Genomic DNA, 25,196 nt, shown 5'->3' with positions numbered 1-25,196 from the left:
TTCCAACTTTCGGGGGCTCTTTTTTCTGGGGCTACTTTTTCATTAATTCATAAAAGGATAGGCCTACACTTTGTTGAGATTTGTTTAGTAGGCTCAGGACAGGTTTCAGGCTTCCTACTTCATAATTGCCTATTTTAAAAAAAAACATTTTTCTAGTTCAATAACTAAGTTTTCATGCATTGATTTGATGCAAGAACTGTAACATAATAGACCCTAGATTGTGATTATTTCTGACCATGAATTTCGATAATCATTTTTCAAAGTAAAATTTTCACAAGAAAATCAGACAGTCGTTTAAAAACGTAGACATTAGTAATACTTTTACTAATTCTAAGCTCAGGTTTCGTAAATCTATTCACGAAACTATATTGAAATCGCGGCAATAATGATGCAAACCAACAGATAACAATTTCAAAGTGTCAAATCTCTTCGACTCAGCTCAGGTGAACTCACACACACTACAGCGTAACTCCAGAGCTCGAACACCGGCGCCGCAGGCGTCGGACGCCTACGGTGCGCGGTGCCGGTTAGGAGCTTCCTGCAAGCTCATTTCAACTCACACACCGCACACAGCAGCATTGCACTGTGTGTTGACTGAAGGCAGCTTGCGACTGAATTGTCAGTCCAATGGTTTTCTTGTGAAAACTTTCCTTTAGAAAATGATAATCAAAATTTAGTTAGCATGGCCGTAATAATCACAAAATAAGCTTTTATTTCATACCTCCATTCACGAAAACTATATACAAATCGCGGCATTCATGACGGAAATGGGTCTCTAAGCTTTACTCGGGTAATCCCGACCCTGTCCATCGTGCATTTAATACGCAACTTAATGTGAGTGGATGGTCATCGGTCGTGTGTCTACGGATGTCATGTTGAATATCCATGAGGTATCTCTGTCGTCACGCATATCCTGCATTATGCATGTCGCGTCTGTTTTCGCCCTGGACGTCGACACGGAGGAGGACCTCGGGCGGAGTATAGCCAATTCCACAGAGTAGACTCTCCCGCGGACGATGGCACCGGGCACGGGTACCCCGAGGGGAGGGTTCAGGAGGAGATAGCCCCACCAACTTGGGTCGGCGATCTCATTAAAAAACAATACAATACAAAGGCTCGCCGAGACGTCGCGCCCCCCGCGGAGCCTTAGCGTATTATTATTATAGATTGCCATACTAGCCTTTTATCACACGTACATGTACAATGTCCATGTATGATTTTAAATGTGGCAGTGAAAGGTTTTGATCTTGGTTAGTATTGTAGGAATTGCCTCTTTACTAGCCGTGATCAACAATATTAAAGGAACATAAACTGGATTGCCATACTAGTCTTTTATCACACATACAGTGTCCATGTAATGTGGCAGTGCAGGGTTTTGATCCATGGTTTGTATAGGGTATTATGTAATCTTGTTTTGCTAATGTCAAAAGAAATATTCTTACTCAATGAAGGGAAACCTGCAATAAATGATATGTGCCAAGTGATTGTGCTAGAAAATATATGATATCTTTAGCTGATGAATGAACAAATGGGGATCATTAGGAAAGTATTTCTGACCCTATTATCAAATGAGAATTGTGTATTTGAGTGGGTCAGTGTCACTTCCAGGAAGCTTTCCTTTGTTCAATTCTTTACATTTGCTGGTTCATTCAACACATCTATTGCGTAATATTAAAACAATTTCAGAATCAATTTAAATCAGGTGCAATCAAATGCAATTAGATTACTAGAACCCGAGATAAGTGATTAGAATCATATAGATGAAATAATAAATGGGTTTTGTTTACCAGATATTTTTAGTGGGCAAACTGTATTATAATGGGTACATAAAACCTTGCATAATATGTCTTAATTTATTTTCTATGTATTATTTTATAGACAGGTAGTACAGTATTATGTAATGATGGATTTTTTTTAATTTCGAAGTACTTTAGCAATTTAAAAGGGCTGTTATTATACATACGATTTGAATTAGCTAGAATTTGAACTATAAACTTTCCAGGACAATTACTGATGCAGCATCAATGTACTGGTGGTGTTTTATAAGCAAAAATAGTGGTGGGCATATGATACGAAGAAAAGGATTAAAGAAATGTCAGTGAGTAGGTGTTTATATCATCATCATTCTATATCATGTGTTTGTGGGGTATCATAGTGGTTACCGTGAAAGGTCATTATGCTTATTGTTATGCCTGGAAAAGATATTGCATAAAAAGTGAATGATACTTCTTTTTTTTCTTTCTTTTTTTGTTACTTTGGTACATTTTGAATGTGTTTTCATTCTTGGACAAATATGTTATTTCCTTGGTCATTCATGTGCCATCATCATCATCTTCACAAAGAAACAGTTTTGACTGAATTCTATAAGAACAACAACTTCACTTACAATTATGTTCTCTGGTTGTGATTATTTTACTACAGTTAATCAACATTTAGTATGATAAGTATAATCCTGCAGTATGTTTGGTCATTACCTTCTTTATGATTATTTTTTTCATAAATATTTTTTAAAAGTTATAGTCATACATGTTACATGTACAAGTATGAATTGCTTTGTGTTCCCTATATTGCCAAAGAGAGGTCACAAATGAAACCCAGTTTAAATTGAAGAAAGAGGCACTGCACTACATATCCCCCTTCATTTGGGGTGACAATCGTATCGCAGACGAATGGTCACCCACTCAAAGTTTCCTGGTTTAGGAGACCCAGAGGAGGCGGTGGGTTGGGGAGACATCTAAATTTATCCTTACCGGTTTATTTTTAAGAGACTTCCTCAGATTAGGGGTAGCTGGCTAGCTGGCTGAATGAAAAAACTTGCCTGAATCACTCTCTATGATATATGCTAAGAAAGGTTCTTGTCCACATTGGTCAGGCCAAGTCTTATTATAACTTTAAAAGGTGGTGAAAAAAACTTTAGATTGGATACAATTGAATGTGTTGTGAATACAAATATTGGGCAGTTCAAAGTATCATTATTTCAGTAACCTAAGTATTACATAATCTTAAAAAACACAATTTATTAGATTTTTTAAGTTCACAAATGAAACCCAAGTTTAGATTGAAGAAAGAGGCATTGCAATACATATTCCTCTACATTTGGGGTGACAGTCGTATCCCAGACGAAGGGTCACCCACTCAAAGTTTCCTGATTTAGCCAACCTAGAGAAGGTTGTTGGGGTGAGGGGAGGGGGGGGGGGGCTGGGGAGACATCTAAATTTATCCTCATTTGGCTTTTTTAAGAGACTTCCTCAGATCAGGGCTGGCTGGGTAAAAAGGGAAAAGACTTCCTGTCATATGCATCGGTCAGGCTTAGTCTTTAAAAAAAAAAGATGGTGAGAAACTTGGTTTACATTAAATACAGTATGGTATGAATACTAGCAATGAAAGAAAGGCCTATCATAGTACAGACATCTGACTTCTTTATAATATTTAATTAGCATATTTGATATCTCCTTTCTTGAGAGCCAAAATAGAGTGGAATTTGTTCATTTAGTACCTGATCTAATGCCTTTCTGGCACCCAACAGATTATCTGTAGGAGGATTAATTATTTTGGTTTTTAAACTTATTTTGGTTATTTTGCAAGCCTGTCAATGTACATTTAGATCTAATACAAGAATATAAAAAATGTTGAAAAAATAATTTTAAAGAGAATACTAACAAAAAGGAAAACAGTTCATAATTTTCTAGTAACCCAAAATATTCTTTAGCTAGTGCATGTACATGTACATGTGTAAAGGGAAAGCTGCTTTCATAAAGAATGGTTGAAAGACAGGCCCACAGTACATGAAGATTTGATTTGTGTTCCCAGGACTAGAAAACTTCTCTATAGCATGAACTTTGGGGTATGTTTTGAATGATGACTGCAACTGCTGCAGTGTAGAGCTACCAGTATGTGGTGCAATTAGTTAAATTAAGTGCCCTTCCTGCTATTACATTGCACATGCCTACTGTCTCTGAAATATGGCTGTGTGCCTGTGTTTGATTAGCGTGTACCAATTAGGATCAATTAAATCCAAAAGTGTATCGGTCTTACCTACTGGGTCGTTTCAATGTGATCAAAGGAGATGCATGTGCTCATGTCGTTCATGTATTTTCATGATGTGACTAAAGTTGATTAGAATCGAGGACAATTAATTGTGTCGTGTATGCTTTATATAGAATGTCGCTGGGTTCCCATCAAATTGTACTATGCATGGAGTTTTAAAGGAGAAGTAGAGAGAGAAAGAGAAAAGAAGAAAGAAAGAGAAAAGGAGAAGAGGAAAGATACCAATGGATAGGGAGAATGAGAGAGGGGAAGAGAGAGAAAGAGAGAGAGAGAGAGATAATGAGAAATGAAGATATGGCAGGAGGGAGAAATAAAGAGAACATATAAAGAGATAGAGAGAGGAATGTAGAGCGAAAAAGATAGAGAAATTAAGAAAATTGTAATAAATTATTAATCATCTTACCGTACTTTACTTGTAGCCGTGTTGAATCCTGCTGCCTTTGCCCATGCTCGAGGACTCGGTGCCCTAGTGCGTAACATCTTAGACATGCAGCTACTGAGGATGAATGAAGCCGTCATGTTGACTGTTCTTCATCTGCTCAACCACCCAGCAAGCAGAAGATTCATCAGATTCAAAGTCGATCTTGAGGTACATGTAGCTCTTTCACATTGGTTTTAAGACACATGCTCTAGCATCAATTGCTCTTTGGTTAATATCCAACACTCCAATCCTTGACGAAATACAAACCCTTACCCAAAACCCTAATCTTAAATGTAACGTATAAACCTTTTGCAAACCTATCCCTAACCCTTACCCTGTATCTTTGGCAAATTGTTGAACAGAAAATGTCTGACTGCGTTCACATCTGATCAATATTGGTTAATAAAAAATAGATACATTTCTTTAATATAAAGCTTTACAGAAGCATGATAATTGCTTGAGTTTTGACAATCATTTATTTATTCATTGGAAAGCTCAAATTATTTATAGAAAATTAATATTACTAAATACTGTAGACTCACCAAAATGGTATCTGTCTCTCTTTCTTTCTGACATGAAGTAAATCATTTTTGTCTTGAGAATAATGATTCAATCGTTCTTTCTCTGACTTCTATTTTCCTGGTAACTTATAGCAAGTGATAGCTCCATTCACAGACTTCAACTACAGGCATACGGGCGACTCCTCAGAATCACAAGCCAGGTAAGATAACGATCTTTCATGAAAGAAATCAAACTCAGTGTAGGGCCTTAAAAAAAAGATGTTGTATTGCCCTTTGCAATCGTCCCCAAAATTTTGAAATCTAATCTAAAACAATGTAGGGTTAATGAATAACAAAAATAGGAATTAAAGCATTCAAACTGAAAAAAATCAGCCCAAAGAGGGAGAAAAAAAATTGGCTGGGCACTACAGGGCAATACAACATCTTTTTTAATGGCCTAGTTCATCTGCAGTTTGAGGTAATAGAAAAGGAGTTCAATTAAAATTGGCTTCAATTCTTCCACCATGGAACAATAAGATTATGAAGGTTAGTCTTGAGTTTCGGTAATAGAATAAGATTTCAATAGAAATATATATGAATACATATGAATAGTTATAAGGAATTGGTTCATCTTCGTTCCTAAGAGTGATGAATTCATAACATTGTTGGTGTGAGGCAGTATCCCCTATTGTTTATATTGAATACCAAGTATCAGACGCTGCATTGTAACCCATCTCCATTTAAGGGAGCATTGCACCTGATCCTAGCCAGTACAACTCACCCCACATTCACAATACCAGAATTCATCGTTTAGCAATACGTGGTCATCCTTTTTCTAGTCGGAATGTCTTATAAAAAGTTCCTGTAATGAAATGTATGTTGGAACATCATTTCGAACAAAAACTAGATGTAAAATAGGGTTCTGTTCTAGTCTGTAAGTCAGGTCATACAAAATTTGCATAAGTGGGTGGGGCTTATTGAGAGTATACACTAATGATTGGTCAGCTGTCATGTCATATGACCTCTTTAGAAATGGTTTCTATTCTGTACGCTCTTGTCGATACACGATGATTCCTTATGATGACGTATCTTTTTGTACAAGTTTTGTATAAATTTGCTGTAGTCTGAACAGACTATATAAAAATATCAACACAGACAACCGACAACGTTCCTTTCCAAACTTGTCAAGTAATCCCCCATCTAAACACCTTGAATAATTGATGAGAGTTTGTGAGGGCTGCCAAGCCTGTGGGAGATGTCAACCACATTGTCTCTGTCTGGGCCTGTCCTCATCAGCTCGATTTTGCCGAATAATCCGCTATTTTAACCATCACAATCGCAAATTATCTAGCTAATTTGCGTTTTCATCAGCCTGCAGTTGCAATTAGCGAGATTCTTTGGTCTAGTTTCCAAAATATCCTGTGATTTGGGAGATAGCGGGCTAATTTGCGCCCACCCGAGCTAGTTTGTGATGAGCGTATCAGTCTGGTGGAGATGCAATTTCGAGCTTCGGGATAATATCGCGAGTCTGAAAATAGCGGGTTATTTGGCAAACTTGAGCTGATGAAAACAGGCCTTCTGTGTGGGTAGAAGCAGCTATGAAAGAGTGATGAGATCTGAGGGATAACAAGCAGTCCTTAGCCAACATACACACCTATCTCAGATTTGGTGACCAAAGAAAAAAACATTAAGTGGGTTGGTTGCTTAGAAGGGGGAAATATCATGTCTGCTGTGTTTTTTTTTTCTTTTCAAGGCTGTGTTTTTTTCATGTATGCACAATCCCATTTATCAAAGAAAATTGTAAACATTTCCACCCACTCAATCTCTCTCATTCCCTCTATCTTTCTCTCTGTCTTCCCACCCCCTTCTGTCTCTTTTTCTCTTTTTCTTCCCCTCTAACTCAGCTCGTCTCTCTTTCTCTCCGTCTCTCCCTCCTTCCCTCATTCTCTTTTTTCTGTGTCTCTGTCTGTCTGTTTTTTTTTATATACACCTGAGCATGTCTCTCTGTATGACATTCTGTGTCTTCTGTTTTATTTTAATGTTCACCTTTTGATTTCTGTGATGTGACTGCCATGTAGTTTAATTGTTCACATAATCAATAATAGTTTCTTACAAATTTTATTAGACAAAACAATTAAATATCTTTGTAAATTTTTTGTTATTTCTATCTGTTTTGCCTTTGTAGTGAGAAAGAGGGTTTATATCAAGCTAGCAGGATGGCTATCGTGACTCTGCTAAGATCATGGCCTGGTAAGTACACTCACTCAATCCTCCATCTTATGAACCCTTTCACTTCAGCAGAAGGTTATAATCACTCAAATTGGCAACTCTTATTAAAATTCAAATCTGGTTCATGCACATAGATTGATGTCAAGTTGTAGAGTTTTATATCATGGAACTCTGTATCAAGATTAATAACAATGTGAAGATTAATGGACTCGATCTGTGATACAAGTATAAAACCTTGATGGTAACGAAAGGGTGAACGGATGGTTAATACTTGGGAATAAATTGGTCAGCTCTTCCTTTTCTAGTTGACTTTAATTTTTCCACTCACTGATAAGAATTTCATAATGCAGGAGACTACTGTATGAACAATGCATGTAGAATTTAGCAAGCATATTAGGTAGACAGGGACCTTTAAAAGATCCATAAATACAAACAATTAGATATTGTATTTTCATTATTACCTCATGCACAAAGGCTGGCTAATTGTAAAGAAAGTTTGGAAAGGGGGATTGGGGCAAACGATATGGTGGATTAATACTATAGAGAAAGAAAGCTGAATGTTTTCATTCATGGATTTCAAATGTTATAAAGTTTAACACTTGCCTATCTAGTGTGCTCTCACTTGCAAGGATTATGTTTAATCTTAACCCAATACCAGTAGCTGTGTATAATTATAGGCAAGGTCATATAGTCATAGGGAATCTCATTAGTAACAGCACACATGATTAGTAATCATCGCTATGAATGGATTAAATCTTTGCAGAGAGAGAGAGAGAGAGAATGAGAGAGAGAGAGGGGTAAGAGGGAGAGAGAGAAAGAGAGGGGGATTGTACATGTAGGTGGAGACAAAATAAAGAAAGACATGCAAAATACTAAAGGGGAGGAGAGGGAGAGAAAGGTGGAGAAAGACCTGGAGGGGGAGAGAAATATGCATACATTACAATGTAACTTATTATGCAATAAGATAGAAGAAGAGGCTAATAATGATGGGATAGTCTTATCGTTTTTGCTTCATCTGTTTGGAGCCGTAAGGCATTATATCCCGTTTTAAATGGGATGAGTTAATGCCTTTCTTGCTCTGAGCAGACGAGTTTGTGGTGTTCTATTCATATCCCACGTCTTGTCTTGTGATGTGCGTCTTGTGATGAGGCCTGGTGACGCAACCTGGCCACGTTTCCTTTCCACCGCTCCGTCCGACAAAGCTTAGTGGAGACGGTTGCTATGCACAATGATGTTGTCAATAAAGCATGGTTGCAGTCTTGTGACCATACTTCCTCATGTTGCATGTGACTAGCGTGGAAAGGATTGGAAAGTATCCTTCCTGTAATGTTCAGTTTGTCTACAATTTCAAAAAGAAAAGGAAAAATAGTAGATAGCAAGGCTGCTTAGAGTGCATGGAGCTAAAAATGGAGCAATCCTTCTTCTGAACATCAAAGCAAAAGTACTTGACTTGCAGGATTTACATAATGATTCTTATATCTAGGATGTCCTGGATTATATCCTGGATGGGGAGGGAGGGGCACACGTAATAGGTAATATATTCTTTTTAGATCCCTAATAAGCAACAAGGAAACACATTATTGTATTTACCTGAGGTATTATTATGTTTCAATTTCAATTTCAATTTATTCATGTTTCCAACAAAACATTACAAATCAATTATAAGCATTTAAAACAGAGGGGTCCACTAAAAAGCAATGCTTGTACAAGTGTGAACACCTCTAAAATCTTTAACAAGTACAAAAGGGGGTTCTCAAGTAACTCATGTATGGTTAGATCGGGGGGGGGGGGGCTCAAATTTTGTCATTGATGAGAATGTTTTCCCTATAAAAAGGGCCCTTGATTAAAAGAGACATTTAAAGGTGTACCTTAATACATGTATGTACTCTTTATCAAAGGCCTTTCTGCTGGAAAACTATGGTAGAACATGATGGAAAAGGGACATTAATCTAAGGAATCAAGCTTGTACCTGTAAGCCTTGTTGAGTGCGGTTCTCTAAAGGGGGATATCCCTTTAATTTGTTTGTTTGTTTTTGGTGTGAGTCAGTGTCATTGGGTTGTTTTCAAGTAGCCAGGCAGAGTGATAGTTTCCTGAGCATTTAAGGAAATGATTAATCTAGGGCGCCATCCTTTGCCAGCGAGCCCCCTCCCGTCTCTCCAGTCAACCCCCCCCCCCTCCCGTTCACTCTGTTCCACTCACTATGACACAATACTGTCTGTAGGGTTCTTATTCTTCTGTTAATCTTCAAAGGGCTATGCAGCCTATGACAAAGATCTGTACATGTAGGAAGATAACCAGTTGTCTATGTAGGCACACTAAACACCAGGTTTACACCCTACTCTTTGCCAGTAGTGTAGTGTATTAACATGACTCTCCTACTCATGAGGCATCCAGTAACAGTTCTGTTCCAGGAACAGTGTTTTCCCCTGAACCCGATCCTGCATCGAGAACAGAGGGGAGGGGCGTGCTTACAGTTACACAAAATGCAGCGACAATCATTTTTGCATTTTTGTCTCCTCATTTTGAGCACAAGTGCATGACGAAAATCATGAGAGCCAGACAACGATCCAATCGCGCCACACTGCCTCCTGCCATTGTGTTATGTAATACGCTGGTTGTTCCGTCTTTGTGCAATATTGACAGTCACCCCATCAATGATTGTTTCTGTTTGAAAGAGTGAAAAGATTTCGGAGCTCACAGCATTCAAGGGATTCCTTCCTAACGGTACTCATTTCACACCTGGGTGGAGAATGGCATATGTAGATTAATGTTATAAATTGGCTGGATGGATGTAAAGTACATCATATCAAAGATCTACATGCTCATGTATTAGCATGCAGATAAACCAGAAACGTTATGAATACTTTCTAACCTTTTTTTTCATCTTCAAAATTGCAGCTTAGGAGACACGAAGTAAAAAAAAAAAAAAGATTATCTTTATTAAATAGAGAGAAATTTATGTTTAGATAACAACATTGACTAATGATAAAAATATGTTGTAAAGTGGCAAGCTAAATATAGGTGTCTCCAAGGGCTGATAGATATTAAGGTTCAAAGATAAATGTTCAAAAATTAGATCACATGTATTAAAGCCATGTTCATGTGATGTAATGCATGAGTAATAAGAGTCACTCTAAAACAGACCCCGTGTTCGGCCAAGAATAGAACAGCCTTCGACGGCATTTCTAAAATAAGCTGGTCATATAATGTGTCATTCATTCACTGTTGGCCAGTGTCAGTAACAGCTGTTCTAAGAAAAGACACGGCACATGCCGCAAGCAACGGGTTGGATTTCATCTCTCATGGTTCAATACTTGTACGAATACACAAAGGTCTCACTGAAATTAAAGTTTCTATTTCGCTTTTTAATGTGATTATGGATGTTTAGTAAAACCAGAATCTTTGTTTGACCTTTGCTCACAACAGACTGCAGGGCCCTTTTTCAATAAAAACTTGATATTAATAACAAGTTACAATAACGGTTCTAAGCTACTGAAATTGTGTCATTTGATTGGCTGAGAGCAATTTTGTCATAGGAGTTAACATTTGTTATTCAAAACAAGTTTGATGAAACAGGGCCTAGGTTTTTTTTAAAGTAAACGTTCTATTTAACTTTCAGATTTTATATGAATGCAGTGGGCTATTAGAAAATTAATTTAAAGACAAACAAGGAAATAAGGAAGGAAAATTTAAATTTTAGTTTTCAATATGAATAATAGGATTTTTTTTCATATGTCAGTTACAAATTTAATCTATAAAACTGTATTATTGACAAGAGGATATATTCAAAAGAATTTCATACTGTTGTCACCACCCATTAACCTTTTGGACTGATATTTGTTTTAAACTTATATTTTAAAACATTAAAGAGTCCCTATAGAAGAAGTTTCAGATTTGAATTGGCCACTGATATGTTGCATGCATTTATATACCGGTATGTACCTTGTACGAAGTATAGTGCAATAGAATCCAAGCTAAACTTTAAAACAACACACACTGTAATCACTGAATAATGCATAACATTCACCTTCTAAGGCACTGGGGCAATTAAAACATGGACATTAACCTCGTTATCGGTCAAATCTCACATGTACATGTATTCTATATTTAGTTTCTCAGGGTCTGTATCCTCTTTCATATCTCCTGGTTTATTTGATATATAATTATATAGGTACCGGTATGTTTATTTATATCTACAGTGTGTACGTGTGTTTATTTTTATCTCTCTATCTCTTCTTCATTGAAAACATTTTGTTTGCTTCTTCTTTATCCTGTTCAGCCTTTTCATAAAGAATTAATTGTACAAGGTTCCAAATCAAATATTAGCTGGGAGTGCTGATATGCATTACATGTACTTATAAGAATATTTGCGGCTTGTGCAAGATTTATGCATGATTTAACTTATACATGTATGTAGGCCTATATGGTGTTAAGAGTCAGCAATGAAATTTGGAAGCAAATTGCCAAGAGTATTCTTAATGTAGAAGACACTTGTCTTTCTTTAAGATAGAATTAGCCTATATCTCTGAATAGTGTAAACGAACCCATGTAGAGTGGTGGCCTTGAAGTGCATAATGCTGCAATGCCCCTGATCAATCTAAATTATGCATTAGCCTATATCCCTATACCTCTGAATAGTGTGAACATGCTTGTATAGCATGATGACCATGCAGGATCATTACGCCACACTGCCCTTGATCACGCTAAATTATAAATTAGCCTATACCTCTGAGTAGTGTGAACTCGCCCAAATAGATAGATGACTATGTATTAAATAGTATTATGCTACACTGCCCTTGATCATGCTAAGTTGAACATAAGTCTATTAACTCTGAAGAGTGTTAACACACCCATATAGTATAATGAACATGCAGCGGCATTATACCTGCACTGCCCTTGATTACTCTAAATTATAAAGTAGCCTGTACCTCTGAATAGTGTGAACACATCCATATCCTATGATGACCATGCAGAAGCATTACGCTGCACTGCCCTTGATCACGCTAAGTTAAAAACATCCTCTGTATGATATGATTCACTATGACAACAAGGCCAGTCTGCTTCACATGTTGGCATCCATCACCAGCATAGTAGTTAGTATTGGTCAGCTTGCCATGATATGGGTATCCAGTTTACACTAGTAGTAGTAGTATAAATTTAAGAATACCATGATCTATAAAGAGGTCAAGAGGGGCAAAATATGTTAATTGAGAGTGATATAGTTGTAGGAAGCTGAGACAAAAGGTGTTGGAGAAATTACAGGAAGAATAGACATTAAATTGATGCATCACCCCCTCCCCCTCCCCTGCAAAAATAGAGAGAGAGAGAGAGAAACAGAGAGACAGACAGTACAGACAGGTAGAGAGAGAGAGAGAGAGAGAAAGAGAAAGAGATACCGTATATCTAATTTATAGTGAAACTCAGAAAAACCTTAAAAAGCTCCTGTAAACAATTAAAGGAGTCATGCATGTATTTGACAGTGTTGGCATGTTTGGCACGCCACTCTGATGAAAATGTACAGTATATAGAACAGAAAACAGTTTACTGGGGACATGCCAAGCTTGTGGTTACATATTATACTGTTATGATATAAATTCTTGTATATATTTATGACTCGTTACACGTGTTAAAGTGTACTTTGAAATGAATTTCAATTGAATTTGAATCAGTAGGATGTATTTTGTCAATACTTGTTCCTTTCTGATGAAACCATGTTTTGAAAAGATGATACGTGTACATTTTGAACTTATACTATAGGGATAATGGTGGGACATATACATTTTTGATACACAGAATATATCCTTGTTGTTTTTATCTTGACGGGGAAATAAATAAATGACAAATGGAAATGAAATCAGTATTACCTCATTTTGCATTATGATACTAATATATCATGGTAAAGAGACATTGAAAAAAACAGTCCAACCTTTATGTAGTGGAGACCTTGGGGTGTTTCACAAAACTTGTCATCAATAACAAATGACAGTTTTTGTTATAAGCTAGTGAAATCATTGCTTCTGATTGGTTATCAGCAGATTTGTCACTGATTTTTGACATTTGTCATTGAAAAACGGCTTTGTGAAATGATTCTGAGAAAAATGGTTGTTGTATAGTTACAACAAGAAACACAAGGGAAACAAAAATTATTCTCTAGGCAACTGGTCCCTCCAATACAGATAGGCAGTAAAGCATGATTTACTTCATAATTTCTTTCTTTTGGAACAAATTTCAAACTAATTGCTGTTGTTTTTATTGTTTTTGTTCTAGGTATGATACGTCTGTGCCGATCTGATGCCACTGGGTTACAATCCTTGCTTGCTATCCTGTGTGTACATAATGATGAAAACAGAGTAAGTACTTTACATCGAGGGTTCAGTGACACAAAGACGTAACTCCATATTTTGCCAAAATGAGTATTTGATATCAAAATGTTCAGAAAAATGTGGACTTTCCAGGAAACATAAAGACTTAACTCCACCCAACACCCCATTGAACTCAATGGCTAGTGAAACATAGACTTAACTCCTTAAGGCCCAAGTGCTCAGTGACACATAAACCTCTTTTTCTCAAAATGGAGTTACGTCTTTGTGTCACTGACCCTGATATGTATCAGTGAAGAAGGGAAATAAGTTAATAGATTAACTTTGATATCAGGCTCTATTCATGAGACTGCATTTCAAGAGGAACTCCCTCAAAGCAATGTGTTTGTTTATTTTACCTGACTGTTACGTGTATGTCTGAAAGTAAGGAAATAGAGACCTACCGCTTAAAGTCCTCTTGCTAATAAGAATAACTGCCTTACCAAAGGGCACCAGCGCATCGACTTTGTTTCGAATCGCTGGACCTCACGCCTCCTTTAAATTGTTTATCTCCCAGTATTTTTATTTTTTTCAAAACCCAAAGTAACATTAACTCATTGAAAAATAGACTCACCAAAGCATTATTTTTGTTTTGTTTGTTCTTGGTTAAACAATAAAATGATGATGCCATTACAACTTCCATGCTTCATTATAGCAAGTTATATACAGCATCGTGAAAGATATGATTTTATACAAATTTGCTTTCAACAGTATCTCCCCATACATATACGAACATGAACATATCACTTTCAATGCAGCTGCATGTATATGTAACCATGGTACTGTATTATTTTGTTTTTAGCGATACCTCTTGGAAGTGTTGTATGATATCTTCTACCTACCGATCGCAGAATGGACTGATAATTTCTCCACAGCTCTACAGAGTATAGGTAACACCTCTCTCTTTTATATGTGGACTCTAAAATGTTCTTCTATTTGGATATTGTGGCTTGGTAAAGAGTAACAAGCATATTTTTGGTGAATTCCATATTTGTATTTTGTTTTAATTTTTGTCAAGTTGTTTTCTAGATAAACAATACATGCCTTTTGAAAATGGTATTCTAGGGAGAAAAATCTGCAAGAAATTAAAACTTTTGACTTTAGTTTTAGGCTAAGAAAAAAATATATGAATAAAAATTGGATATTAGCATTGAATGCTATGAAAAGTTTTGAATGGTTTGCCATTCAGTATGAAAACAATCGGCGACCAAACTGGCAAATGGGATAATGCAAACTTGCAAGTTGTCAATGTTTTTTTAATAAATTGTTCTTCCAAACAAGTGACACATGTGATTGTACTTATCAAGATACCTGTAGAAGTCTTGATATTTTGTCTTCTCATTTCACTGTTCTTTGAATTTGTTTCACTGTGTCAGAAATTAAAATCAGCTATGACAACAGGGCCCCATCTTATAAAGAGTTGATATCAATTGCAACTTTTTACGATTGATATCAATCACAACTATGTACATGAGAGATAGGAGATGACAAACTCGCGATTGGTTGGAGGACTTGCTCATTGATTTGGATTAACCACAACTCTTTGTAAGACGGGGCCCAGGGGGGTGTTTCACAAAGATTATAAGTCAAACTTAACTCTAAGTTGGACTTAAAAATTATGGAGAGCCATTTGTAGCCTTAAAATAAAATATTTAAAAGCAAAAATTAAAGTATTTTAGACTTTTCATCAATTTCACATCAAGAACATGAAATCTCCTTGATAACAGAAAATATGAATGATTTGAATCAACATTTGATGCCTTTTAAAATATCTTTTACAAAATATTTTCATAGATGTTAACAACTTTCCATAATTGTGAAGTCCAACTTAGAGATAAGTTCAACTTAGGATCTTTGTGAAACACCCCCCTGATGTAATTTCAATGAAATCTTTCCAGATTCTTGCCAAATGAAGACTTCGTGGAACCTGACGGAAGGCTTTGTTGTTGCTGAAGCATTGGACCTGCTTCCTAACAGGGCCATCACGAGACCAAACCTGACAGAGAACCACTTAGCCCTGCTCCTCCTTGCCTTTATCAATGCTGGTCTCTTAGAGGTAAGACACAATCCTTTACTAAGTGGATTTCAATTATAATTGTATTAAACTGTATTATTTTGTATTGCATTTTTGTGCGTCAAGTAACGCCTGGCTGGAATGCTCCCCAGGGAGAGGAGATTGTGCAAACACAGTGTGTGCGGGCAAGCACTGAATCCAATGACCGGGGTAATAATATGTCTGTTAAGCGCTTAGAGACGTCCGAGATGTATGTAAGCGCTATATAAAAACTGAATATTATTATTATTATTATTGTTTCATGTTTCCAGTGCAATAAATTTGATTGCATCAATTTCAGTTTATTTCATAGCATCAATTTTGATTACTTCAGTAACAACTGCATAGATTTAATGCATCAAATTTTACTTTTCTGGAAACGATAATTAATTAACTGCATTAGACAGTTTAATGTGGTACGCTAGTCTTTATTTCTTTTTGTAGAAGTGTTGCTGATTATTGTTATTTATTTCAGTTCAATTTCAATTTCAATTTCATTTTATTTCCACAGATTCATAAAAGACAGTATAAATTACAATCATATATAAAAACATTACAACAAAAGATAAACCTGTTGATTACATAATCTTCACAACTGGCAGTGAATCGCTCGAAAGATCCTCCGTTTATTTGAATGTTGTCGTGGTTTGACTATTCTCTTTCAATTCAATTGATATTTTCTTTGTTGTAGAGTCTTGTAGAGGTGGTGACATCTGACAATGCCAATCTGTCCATACAAGCAACCATCCTACTTGGTGAATTATTATATATGGTAAGTAACATCATTTTTTATTCTATAAAAGCGATGAATGAATCCTTTAATTTATGCATTATTTTGAAACCCTTGAGTAGACAGTTTTTGTATGTGCTTCTTTGTTCTTTGTCAAATTTTCTTATTCAACAATCGGTATAAAATGTCCAACCTCTTCCAGAATGCTTTTTGTTTGCATTATAAGCTGAACATGTCATCAATTACTGACTGTTTCACAATATATTGTAAAAAGATTTTTTATGAAAGAAATCCATTTAATGTTAATGTTAAAGGTTAAGACCAGTTATGGTCATGCGATTGCATTGTGAAAGAAACGTTGTGGAATCGATCAGAAAAGGTTGATCATCTAGCATCTAGCATCTGCAAGGTTCTGGAATCATCAAAATGATAAGAAATTTGGCCCATTCTTCGTAAAGTTACAAGCACTATACACAGAAAGATGTATATGGGACTACCCTATATCTCTCACAGACCATGAGAGAAACAAATTTACCAAATATGTGAATTAGTAGGCAGTTTCCAGGCAAATTTTTTATCATCATGTATTAGTCAAAACATATTCTTTCACATGATTGGTAATGAGAGCTTCCATTTAATTTTTTGAAATTGGGGCGTTTCCAATACTGGTCTTTACCTTTAACCAAAAATCTCTGTTTATTTGCTGTACAGGCGGACAAGATACTACCTCCTGACTGTGAGCAGCATCATCACTGCCTACCTACACTCATGACACTTGCTGCATCCTTTGATGTACCACTGCTACAGAGAAAGTAAGATATCTTTCACTTCACATCTCTTGTTACTACCTGAGAGAAACTAATCTCTCTTTCAAGTAACTTCCTTTGTTACTCCAAGGAAAACAAGGAAAGCATCTATTAGATAACTTCTTATGGTGCTATGATTTATACAAAGAAAACAAACAACATAGATAACCATTCAAAACACTCACTTGATACCTTAATTTCACCATGACGGTAAGTGAACTAGATGTTATCAGATGATGATAAGCTGGTCTTTATATTGCTTTTGAATTGTACAAAATATCTGTCTTTTATATTTACAGCAGTTATGTTTCTAACAGGATAAATATGTCAGACTAGAAAGAAAACGTGCCTGTTGTTAAATCTGTGCTACCATTGCTGAGTAAGATTATATTCATGACATACAAATATAGTATTTTTCTTTTTACAAATGTTATTCTTTATTTTCTTTATCATTTTCAGTCGTGCGAGTGCGGCTGTGACGAACCTAGAGCGCCACCACGAGATGAAGAAGCGAGGAGTGATACCATGCAGCCTGTATCTAGACCACATTCTTAGCAACTCAGACATGTTTGTCACCAGCCAGAGGGTGGTGGCTGACAAGAGCAAGGATATGGCAGTGGTATCAAGGGTAAGCCACGCCACTCCCAGTATGGTATCTAGGAAGGTTATTTATTAGGGAGAGATACAGGATAAAAGGGCAGTATGGAGGGGGGAGCCACACCCTACAGTGTTTAAAATGTTAAGAGCTGGGGTGCAATGTACTTATAGCTAGGATGTACCATTGGTATCAAGGCACGCTCAGTATAGTATCTAGTTAGGTTGTTAGGGAGGGATACAGGGATATACAGGCGGTATGAGGGGGGGGGGGGGTGGGAGCCACACCTTACAGCATTTATGTTAAGAGAGGGGGTGCAATGTACTTATAGCCATTATATAGCAGTGTTATCAAGGATGAACCATACCATTATGGTATCATTAAGGTCCGTATTCTGCAAAAATTAAAAACCAGACACTGGGTTTAGGCTTTTGTTGAAAATGCGGTTTAACAAAGGAACTAAGTCTGAGATTTCTCTGTTTCCTTTTAACAAACTGGTTGCTTTAAAAGATTAAGTAGAAGACAGACTTTGTGAATATAGGTTATGAGGGAGGGTGCAATGTTTTAGAGCTAGTGGTATCTAGGGTAGCCACACTGAAAATAGTATTTATTACAGTTAAAGTTTTGAGGGAAAGTACAAAATGGTTAGAGCTAGGATGTACAAGTGGCATACGGTGTAAACACTCCTCGGTTTCTTATCTCATTAAGTGAGGAGCACCTTTTACGTGATAGAAATAAAGTGGAATTCCCCTGCTGTCACTAAATTGGCCTTATACATGTAATATGAAACAATAGTCTGTTTGTTGAAAGACCTTTGCTGTACATGCATTTGAATATGTTTTCTCTCAAGCATTTTGGACTTAATTAACTGGCATATTTTCTTTGAAATGATGTACTCTGTTACAGCCAAACCTATGCCAATTGTATAGTTTGCTATTAAATATGTCTCTGCCATCTTGTTTGGTATGAAAGCTTGAGAATCGCATAGTTTATGTTTGATGTTGGCTATGCAAGATCATTGTTTCACAAACCATGTTGGGAAGATGAATATTTTGAAATGTGATGTCATTATTTGTTTCCATGGCACCAGGGTAGCGTTTCTCGAAACCGTCATAACTACAAGTTCACCGACATCCCATTGAAACTCGTGTTAAACTTAATACACGCATGTCAATGGGATGTCGGTGAACTTGTACTTATGATGGTTTCGAGAAACGCTGCCCAGACTACTAACTTGCATGGCTTTCAATGTACATTGCATGAAATTGACCACATTCTTGTCATGTCTATAACACATTTATTACTAACAAACCGATGTTACATCTTTTTCTTCATCCTTTTCATTTTATATATCCCCAATTTTCATATATACATCTATACATCCCCATATGAATATGTGATGAAAAGATACAATATGTCCATGTAATTATTTAGAATGGAAAACAGACAGACATGTACTTTTTATCTTTATTGAAATATTGCCCCTGTTATTAATTGCATAATATGGATGTGTAAGGTTACAGCAATGACATTCATACATGGTAACATTTCTATGATATTATCATGTCCGTGGATACTTTTATTTTATCAAATTTGGATGCTATCTAGTTGCTGTGTAATATTTCAGTATAAATAGTCTTGTTTTTTTATTCAGAAGAATTTTTTTTTTTAAATAATTTTTCAAATTAAAATGGGATTCCTCCCTCTAATCTTTTTTTTTTTTTATTTCTATTTATTTATAGAGCTCATTTTTGTTTTTTTCTGAGCTCTTTTAAAAAAAAACTTTCCAGATCTCTATTGAATATTTTCATAGTTGAATCATTTTCTGTCTTCTTTTTTTAAACTTGAGGATGATATTGATTGCATGCAATGGGTGTTGGATGATTAATGGCACTAATTTTGTCTTTCCTGAACCTGACTGAAAAGTCGAGAAGCAGATCGTTCTCCTCGGCTTTGGGAATGCCTTCCTCATGGGACAAGATATCCAATCGGTCAACGCAGGTCTGTCGCAAATAAAACTCTTCTTCTCCTTCATTACTATTGTCTTTTTCTCCTTTTCTAGCACTAAAGGTGTCTTAGACAAGTGTGAATCATGCAGAATCAAATGCAAACTTATGCAAATGTATCTAGATTAATTTTGTAGAATTATTAGCAACCTATCAGTAAACAAACTAAATTTTGCGAAATTGGATGCAAATCTGTCCTGCAAGTGTGTCGACCTGAGTTAGAATTATATATATCAAGAAATGAGAGATGCAAAATAATTTGCCAATTCTTTCATTAAACTGAAGTGTGCAGTATTAGTTGCAAACCTTTTGCAGTGAGCTAAAATATGCAGGATTATTTGCCAACCTAACTAAAGAAATAAATTTGCCATACTGCAAACCTATCCATATATTAATTTGCCCTTGTATGAAGTGAATTATGCCAAATTATTTGCCATACATAAAAACAACATGCCTATGCTTTTAAACCTTGGTCACACCCGTAAACCGACCAATTCTTGGCCATTAGGGGTAATATAATGCCTTGTTCGGTCTCTAGCGGTCTGGTGTCCGTCTTCTTGGTGTGACTGAGGTGTTACAAACCTATCTATCAACTGATTTGCACCCTTCGGATGTAGTTTAACAGTCTTCTTTGCTTATTCATTTATTCTTTTCTTATTTTGAATTAAAAAAATATATATATATATATATTTTGTTTAATAGTGCAGAAACATCTAAAGCCAATTTTAGTTCAACCACATGTTCGATTTGAGTCCAAAAGAGAATGGAAGTTATTTCTTTGACCATGTTTGTAGCAATTGAGATTTCAACTTTGTATTTAACTATTATAAATAATATATGAGTTGTATAATTTTCTGCTTTTATTTTGACTTTGATATCCCTTCCATTGGTTTAATGTTTTATTAATTATTTTTTTGTCAAAAGATTTTTGAATACTTCAAGGAATTAATGGTAAACTTTGTATGAAACACATTCATTTTGGTTTAGAGCTCTGTTTTTATTTTGCCACAATCAAACAAATGCAATTATTTATGAAATTCTATGGTATTCTGAAATTAGTAAACCCAAGATAAAAAGTAATATAATATCGTACAAGGGGAAATCACAAGTGTGGCCTGTACAAGGAGACAATTTGAGGGCTGCTGTGTGGAAGGGCATCTTAAGTAGTAGAATAATGCTAGCTACACATTCAAGACATTGTCATATGTAAGGATAAGATCTTGTAACATTTGATGGATAAATATTACGTGCAAGACCTTAATTTTCTCATTTTCTTTTCTCTTTTCTTTTGTCAGAATTTAGTTTGGGATTTGACAAATTCTAATTACTTTTTATATATTGCACCAACTTTCATAGCATCACTTGCATGCATCACGTTCTTGTGTTTGTTTATTTGCATTATTACACCTGCATGCTTGCATTCTCATTTGCATAATTTGCATAATTTGCATCATAATACTTCCTGAATGGAATTGATATTAATACATCTTGATTTAGAATTATTTCATTTTATTTCCAATGAAGATGAAATATATTGATTGTCAAAAAATGATATAGATTGCAATGCAAACAGTTGCTTCAACTTTGAATATCATACTTGAAATATGACTGTAAAATTATCAAGGTATTATTCTTTTACTTTACATTTCCAATGAAGAAAAGTACTATTCATTACAGAGTTGCATTCATGTAGTATACATGTGCAGATAACAGGTCATCTATTTTGTATGAATGATCATTGAAACAATACTCATATTCATTTGAAAAGTGGGCTATTAATCTACCATATGATCACAAAGCTTCAATCATGGAATATTCTAATCAATACAGAAAAAAATCATCAAATGTCATGCAAAATTGTTTGAAGAAAATCCACCCGTCAACTTTTTAAGACCAATTTGAAACCTTTTCAAAGCTGAATAGGGAAAGGTGTATGTGTATTAAATAGGTGAAAGGGCTTGATGACTCTGGTATAAAAGTAATCACTTTTTGCTTATGGTAGTTTGAAATTGTAGTTCAGCAGTGTTTGAATGTCATGGAGAGCACAAGCTTATGTGATAACTGATTGCTTGATGTTGTTTAGGTGCTTTAGAGCATTGTCGTTTTTACAAGTTGACGAAGAGTGTAGGCTTGTATGAAAAGTAATCACTAGACTTGTTCAAGTCAACATCAGTATTGTTGATATTACAGTTTTATACGTATGTAGACCATAAGCTGATGTGAAAAATGATCGTTTGGTGATTATAGTATTGGCATTCGTGCATAGAGAAATGGCATGTTTGATAACGATTGTTAGGCTTGATTAGTTGCATTTAAACAATGTTCTTGTTACAATACAGGCCTACATGTATATGTTCCATGTAAGTGAAACTTTTTAGAGCCATTTTAATAAGTTGAAGCATTATTTAGAGTTAAAGTAGTTGTGAAAGATACACTGAGTGTTTTAGAGCATTGGCCATTGTGATGTAAGAGATATATATTGCTTTGATATTGAACAGGAGAATGAGGATTCTGCAGTACAAACCATGATCAAAGAAACATTGGTACTCACAACTAAAGACCACACCGTCTGGAACTGGGAACTTATAGGAGGAGCAATCAAGGTAATTCATTAACTCTGTCTGTTTGTTGGTTAGTGTGCTTGTCTATCCGTCTGTCTGTTCATTTGAATGTCAGTTTCTTTATTCTGTTTATCTGTTTGTATACATGTATGTACATTTCTGCCTCATTTTTGTATTTTGTCTTTCTTAACTTGACCATCTACAGTATGTGTATTTCTTTCTGTAGGTTTGTCAGTATATATTCATGATTTTTGGTTGATTGGAAAACTGATTGATGAAGTTCTACAAATGATTTTGAACTACAGGTACAGGAGTATGATATTTATGTAGTGAATTGTCAGTATCAATGTTCAAATGCATTTGTCAGTAACATTAACAATTACAATATGAAGGAGGTACAGTAGTTCAGAGTTGCATTACTGGATGGACATTCACGAGTCGTTATATCATCCTTTGCCGATATAGTACACTGGTAAAAGGTTCATTATAAATATCAGGTATTTCTTACAGGTGGGATGCTGTTATCTCTTCTCACTGTTTACTTTCTGTCACAGAATATGACAGGTGGGTTGGTACAATGATAAGATTAGAGATAGAGGGTTAGGGATACAGGCTGGTTCACGTTACATAAGGAAAGGTCCTGACATTTAGTTAACCTGCATTTGAACTTTTGTGTTATATTCTGATTTGGTAAAAAGGGGGCATATTAAACATTTGGTATGCAAGTTCATGTGAAAGGTCATTTGAAAGGTCATGACCTTAATTGACCTGTGTTATCTCGTGCTTTGTTCTGCTTTATAGAAAGGAGGAGTTACACTGAAGAAGTTTGAGGATGCTAATGTTAACAGGTAAGAAACATTCCTTCTCTACAGTCAAACCCCCTTAAAGTGAACACCTGTATAGAAAGACCAACTGTCTCTAAAGAACACATTTTTGGTTTCCTTTGAGCAGAGTATCTCATTTTAAACCTGTGTATAAAATACCTGCTCATAAAGACTGATTTTTCTTGTCTCCCTCGAGTAGTCTTTATATACTGTACAGTATATTCTGTTTTTTGTTTTCACATTAAAGGGAAAGTCCACCTTGCCATCAAGATTTCTTTAATAAAAGGAATGAGAGAAACAGAAAAGTGAAAGTTCTGAGGAAAATCTGATAAAGGATAAGAAAGTTATTACAATTTTAGTTGTGATTGACCAAACACAAATGTGGAATTGTGTGATTTCCCTTGCAGGCAGCTCTTCATTGTTTTACACTTAAATTTATTTAACAAAAGCTTTCCCAATGATCAAGATTGTCATGATACATTGCCTTCATTTTGATCAGGTTTTTTCGTCGGTTGGTTGAGTTCTATAAGCCGATGAGTAAGCAGTACTCTGTGATCAGTCTCGGGCGGGAACTGGGCCGATCTAGTGAGATCCAAAGCTACACCATCATTGGATGTCAACTTCTCAACTTTCTTCTTAATTGCGATGAAGTAAGTCCTTGTAGTTTTTACATGCATATGATGAAGATGGTGATGATGACTGTCATGGTGATGATGCTAGGTGAAGGAAGAGGAGGAGAGGGGGATGAGGATAACGGTGTTGATGGTTATGATGATGATAATGGTGACTGTGACTGAAGAAAGTGATGATGGTTGATGATGATGATGATGATGATGATGATGATGATGATGATGATGATGATGAATTTAACATTTAGTGAAATACTGATTAGTGTTATTTCTGTTATAACACAATTGTAACAAATTGTAATAAGACTGTTTTTAATAATATCCTGGCTATTACTAGTTTTTACTACAATATTTTTGCTTATAATTCTCATCACTATCAATATTATTATTATTGTACTACAGACCGATGCTGAGAAGCTCCTGATGGAGCTAACGGTAGACATTGGAGACTGTCTCCTTGAGATCAGCATGGCTCCACGTAACGAGCTCCCTCCACAGGCCGTCTTCAGCCCATCAAGCATTCAGAACACACTCAGTCAAGATTACTTTCTACTGGTTGGAAAGCTTTCAAAGACTCATGAAGGAGAGAAGATACTGGAGAAAGCTGGCGTCTTTCAATAGTGAGTGGGATTTCTTCTTTTTTTACCAATGAAAAAGCTGAGCAAGGGAGATACATTTCTTGGAGAAAGAAGAATAGAGAAAACAAGCATCTTTTAACAAGAAACAATTAGTCTTTGATGTAAATGTGTGAGAAAGTGTTTAAAAGTAGAAAGATTTGAGGATATGTTCATTGCTTTTGGATGTGCAGTGTATTTGAGCTTTTTCTTGTTCCAACGAATGGAACTTGCCTACAGATTTACTAAAACATTGTCAGAAACAGAGGTTTCGGACTAATCATAGAACGATTTGTTTGTTAAGTAAAATGCACTGTACTTTCTAAAGATACTGTATGGGCCATTTTATTCATCCCTAATTTAGTCATATATGTGTAGAATAATCTCTGTGTTTTTGTGCACTTGCCCAAACTCGCGATCAATTATGAGGGATTTCAATCATATAACATTTTGTTATTTTCAAGTTTGACTTTGTCAATGACTAATGTTACGTTTGTGTTTGTGCACAGTCTACTGGATGTGTGCTCCATGCCTCACCATGAGACGTTACAGAAGCTGGTCGTGACCTGTCTGGACTACAAGAGAGATGGACTAGCCAGGACGGTCCTGGGCAAGATGTTAGCAGGATCTTCAGAGGTGCGTATTAATAGTACCATATTAATAATAATAATAATAATAATAATATTCATTTGTAAAGCGCAATAACTATGTGGATATATTCTACTGCGCTGCAAGAGCTTATTAGAGCTTATTAGAGAGTAATAGAATGCTTCTGGTCCTGGTCCAGGTCCTGTCTTGACTTCAAAAGAGATGGTCCAAATA

The 25,196-nt window shown here is 35.8% G+C and overlaps 1 protein-coding gene across 2 annotated transcripts in view; it reads left to right on the top strand.

Moving 5' to 3' along the window:
• LOC115925203 (rapamycin-insensitive companion of mTOR-like) overlaps positions 1-25,196 on the top strand; it is a 61,288-nt gene that overhangs the window by 26,843 nt on the left and 9,249 nt on the right. Inside the window, exons 7-21 of one of the 2 annotated variants that reach the window (XM_030988762.1) lie at positions 4,467-4,636; positions 5,122-5,189; positions 7,154-7,218; positions 13,465-13,547; positions 14,359-14,446; positions 15,455-15,612; positions 16,301-16,381; positions 17,051-17,151; positions 17,605-17,773; positions 19,667-19,741; positions 22,245-22,349; positions 23,109-23,155; positions 23,631-23,781; positions 24,163-24,380; positions 24,884-25,010. In XM_030988762.1, coding sequence (XP_030844622.1) covers positions 4,467-4,636; positions 5,122-5,189; positions 7,154-7,218; positions 13,465-13,547; positions 14,359-14,446; positions 15,455-15,612; positions 16,301-16,381; positions 17,051-17,151; positions 17,605-17,773; positions 19,667-19,741; positions 22,245-22,349; positions 23,109-23,155; positions 23,631-23,781; positions 24,163-24,380; positions 24,884-25,010 — 1,706 coding nt within the window. The remainder of the gene's footprint in view (positions 1-4,466; positions 4,637-5,121; positions 5,190-7,153; positions 7,219-13,464; positions 13,548-14,358; positions 14,447-15,454; positions 15,613-16,300; positions 16,382-17,050; positions 17,152-17,604; positions 17,774-19,666; positions 19,742-22,244; positions 22,350-23,108; positions 23,156-23,630; positions 23,782-24,162; positions 24,381-24,883; positions 25,011-25,196) is intronic. The other variant, XM_030988765.1, reaches the window with a different exon arrangement.

This window comes from Strongylocentrotus purpuratus, unplaced genomic scaffold, assembly GCF_000002235.5.
Source record: "Strongylocentrotus purpuratus isolate Spur 01 unplaced genomic scaffold, Spur_5.0 spur5_contig_840, whole genome shotgun sequence".
Classification (NCBI taxonomy): domain Eukaryota; kingdom Metazoa; phylum Echinodermata; class Echinoidea; order Camarodonta; family Strongylocentrotidae; genus Strongylocentrotus; species Strongylocentrotus purpuratus.
Note: the sequence above shows the minus strand (reverse complement) of the source record. Positions and strands in the feature narration are given on the sequence as shown.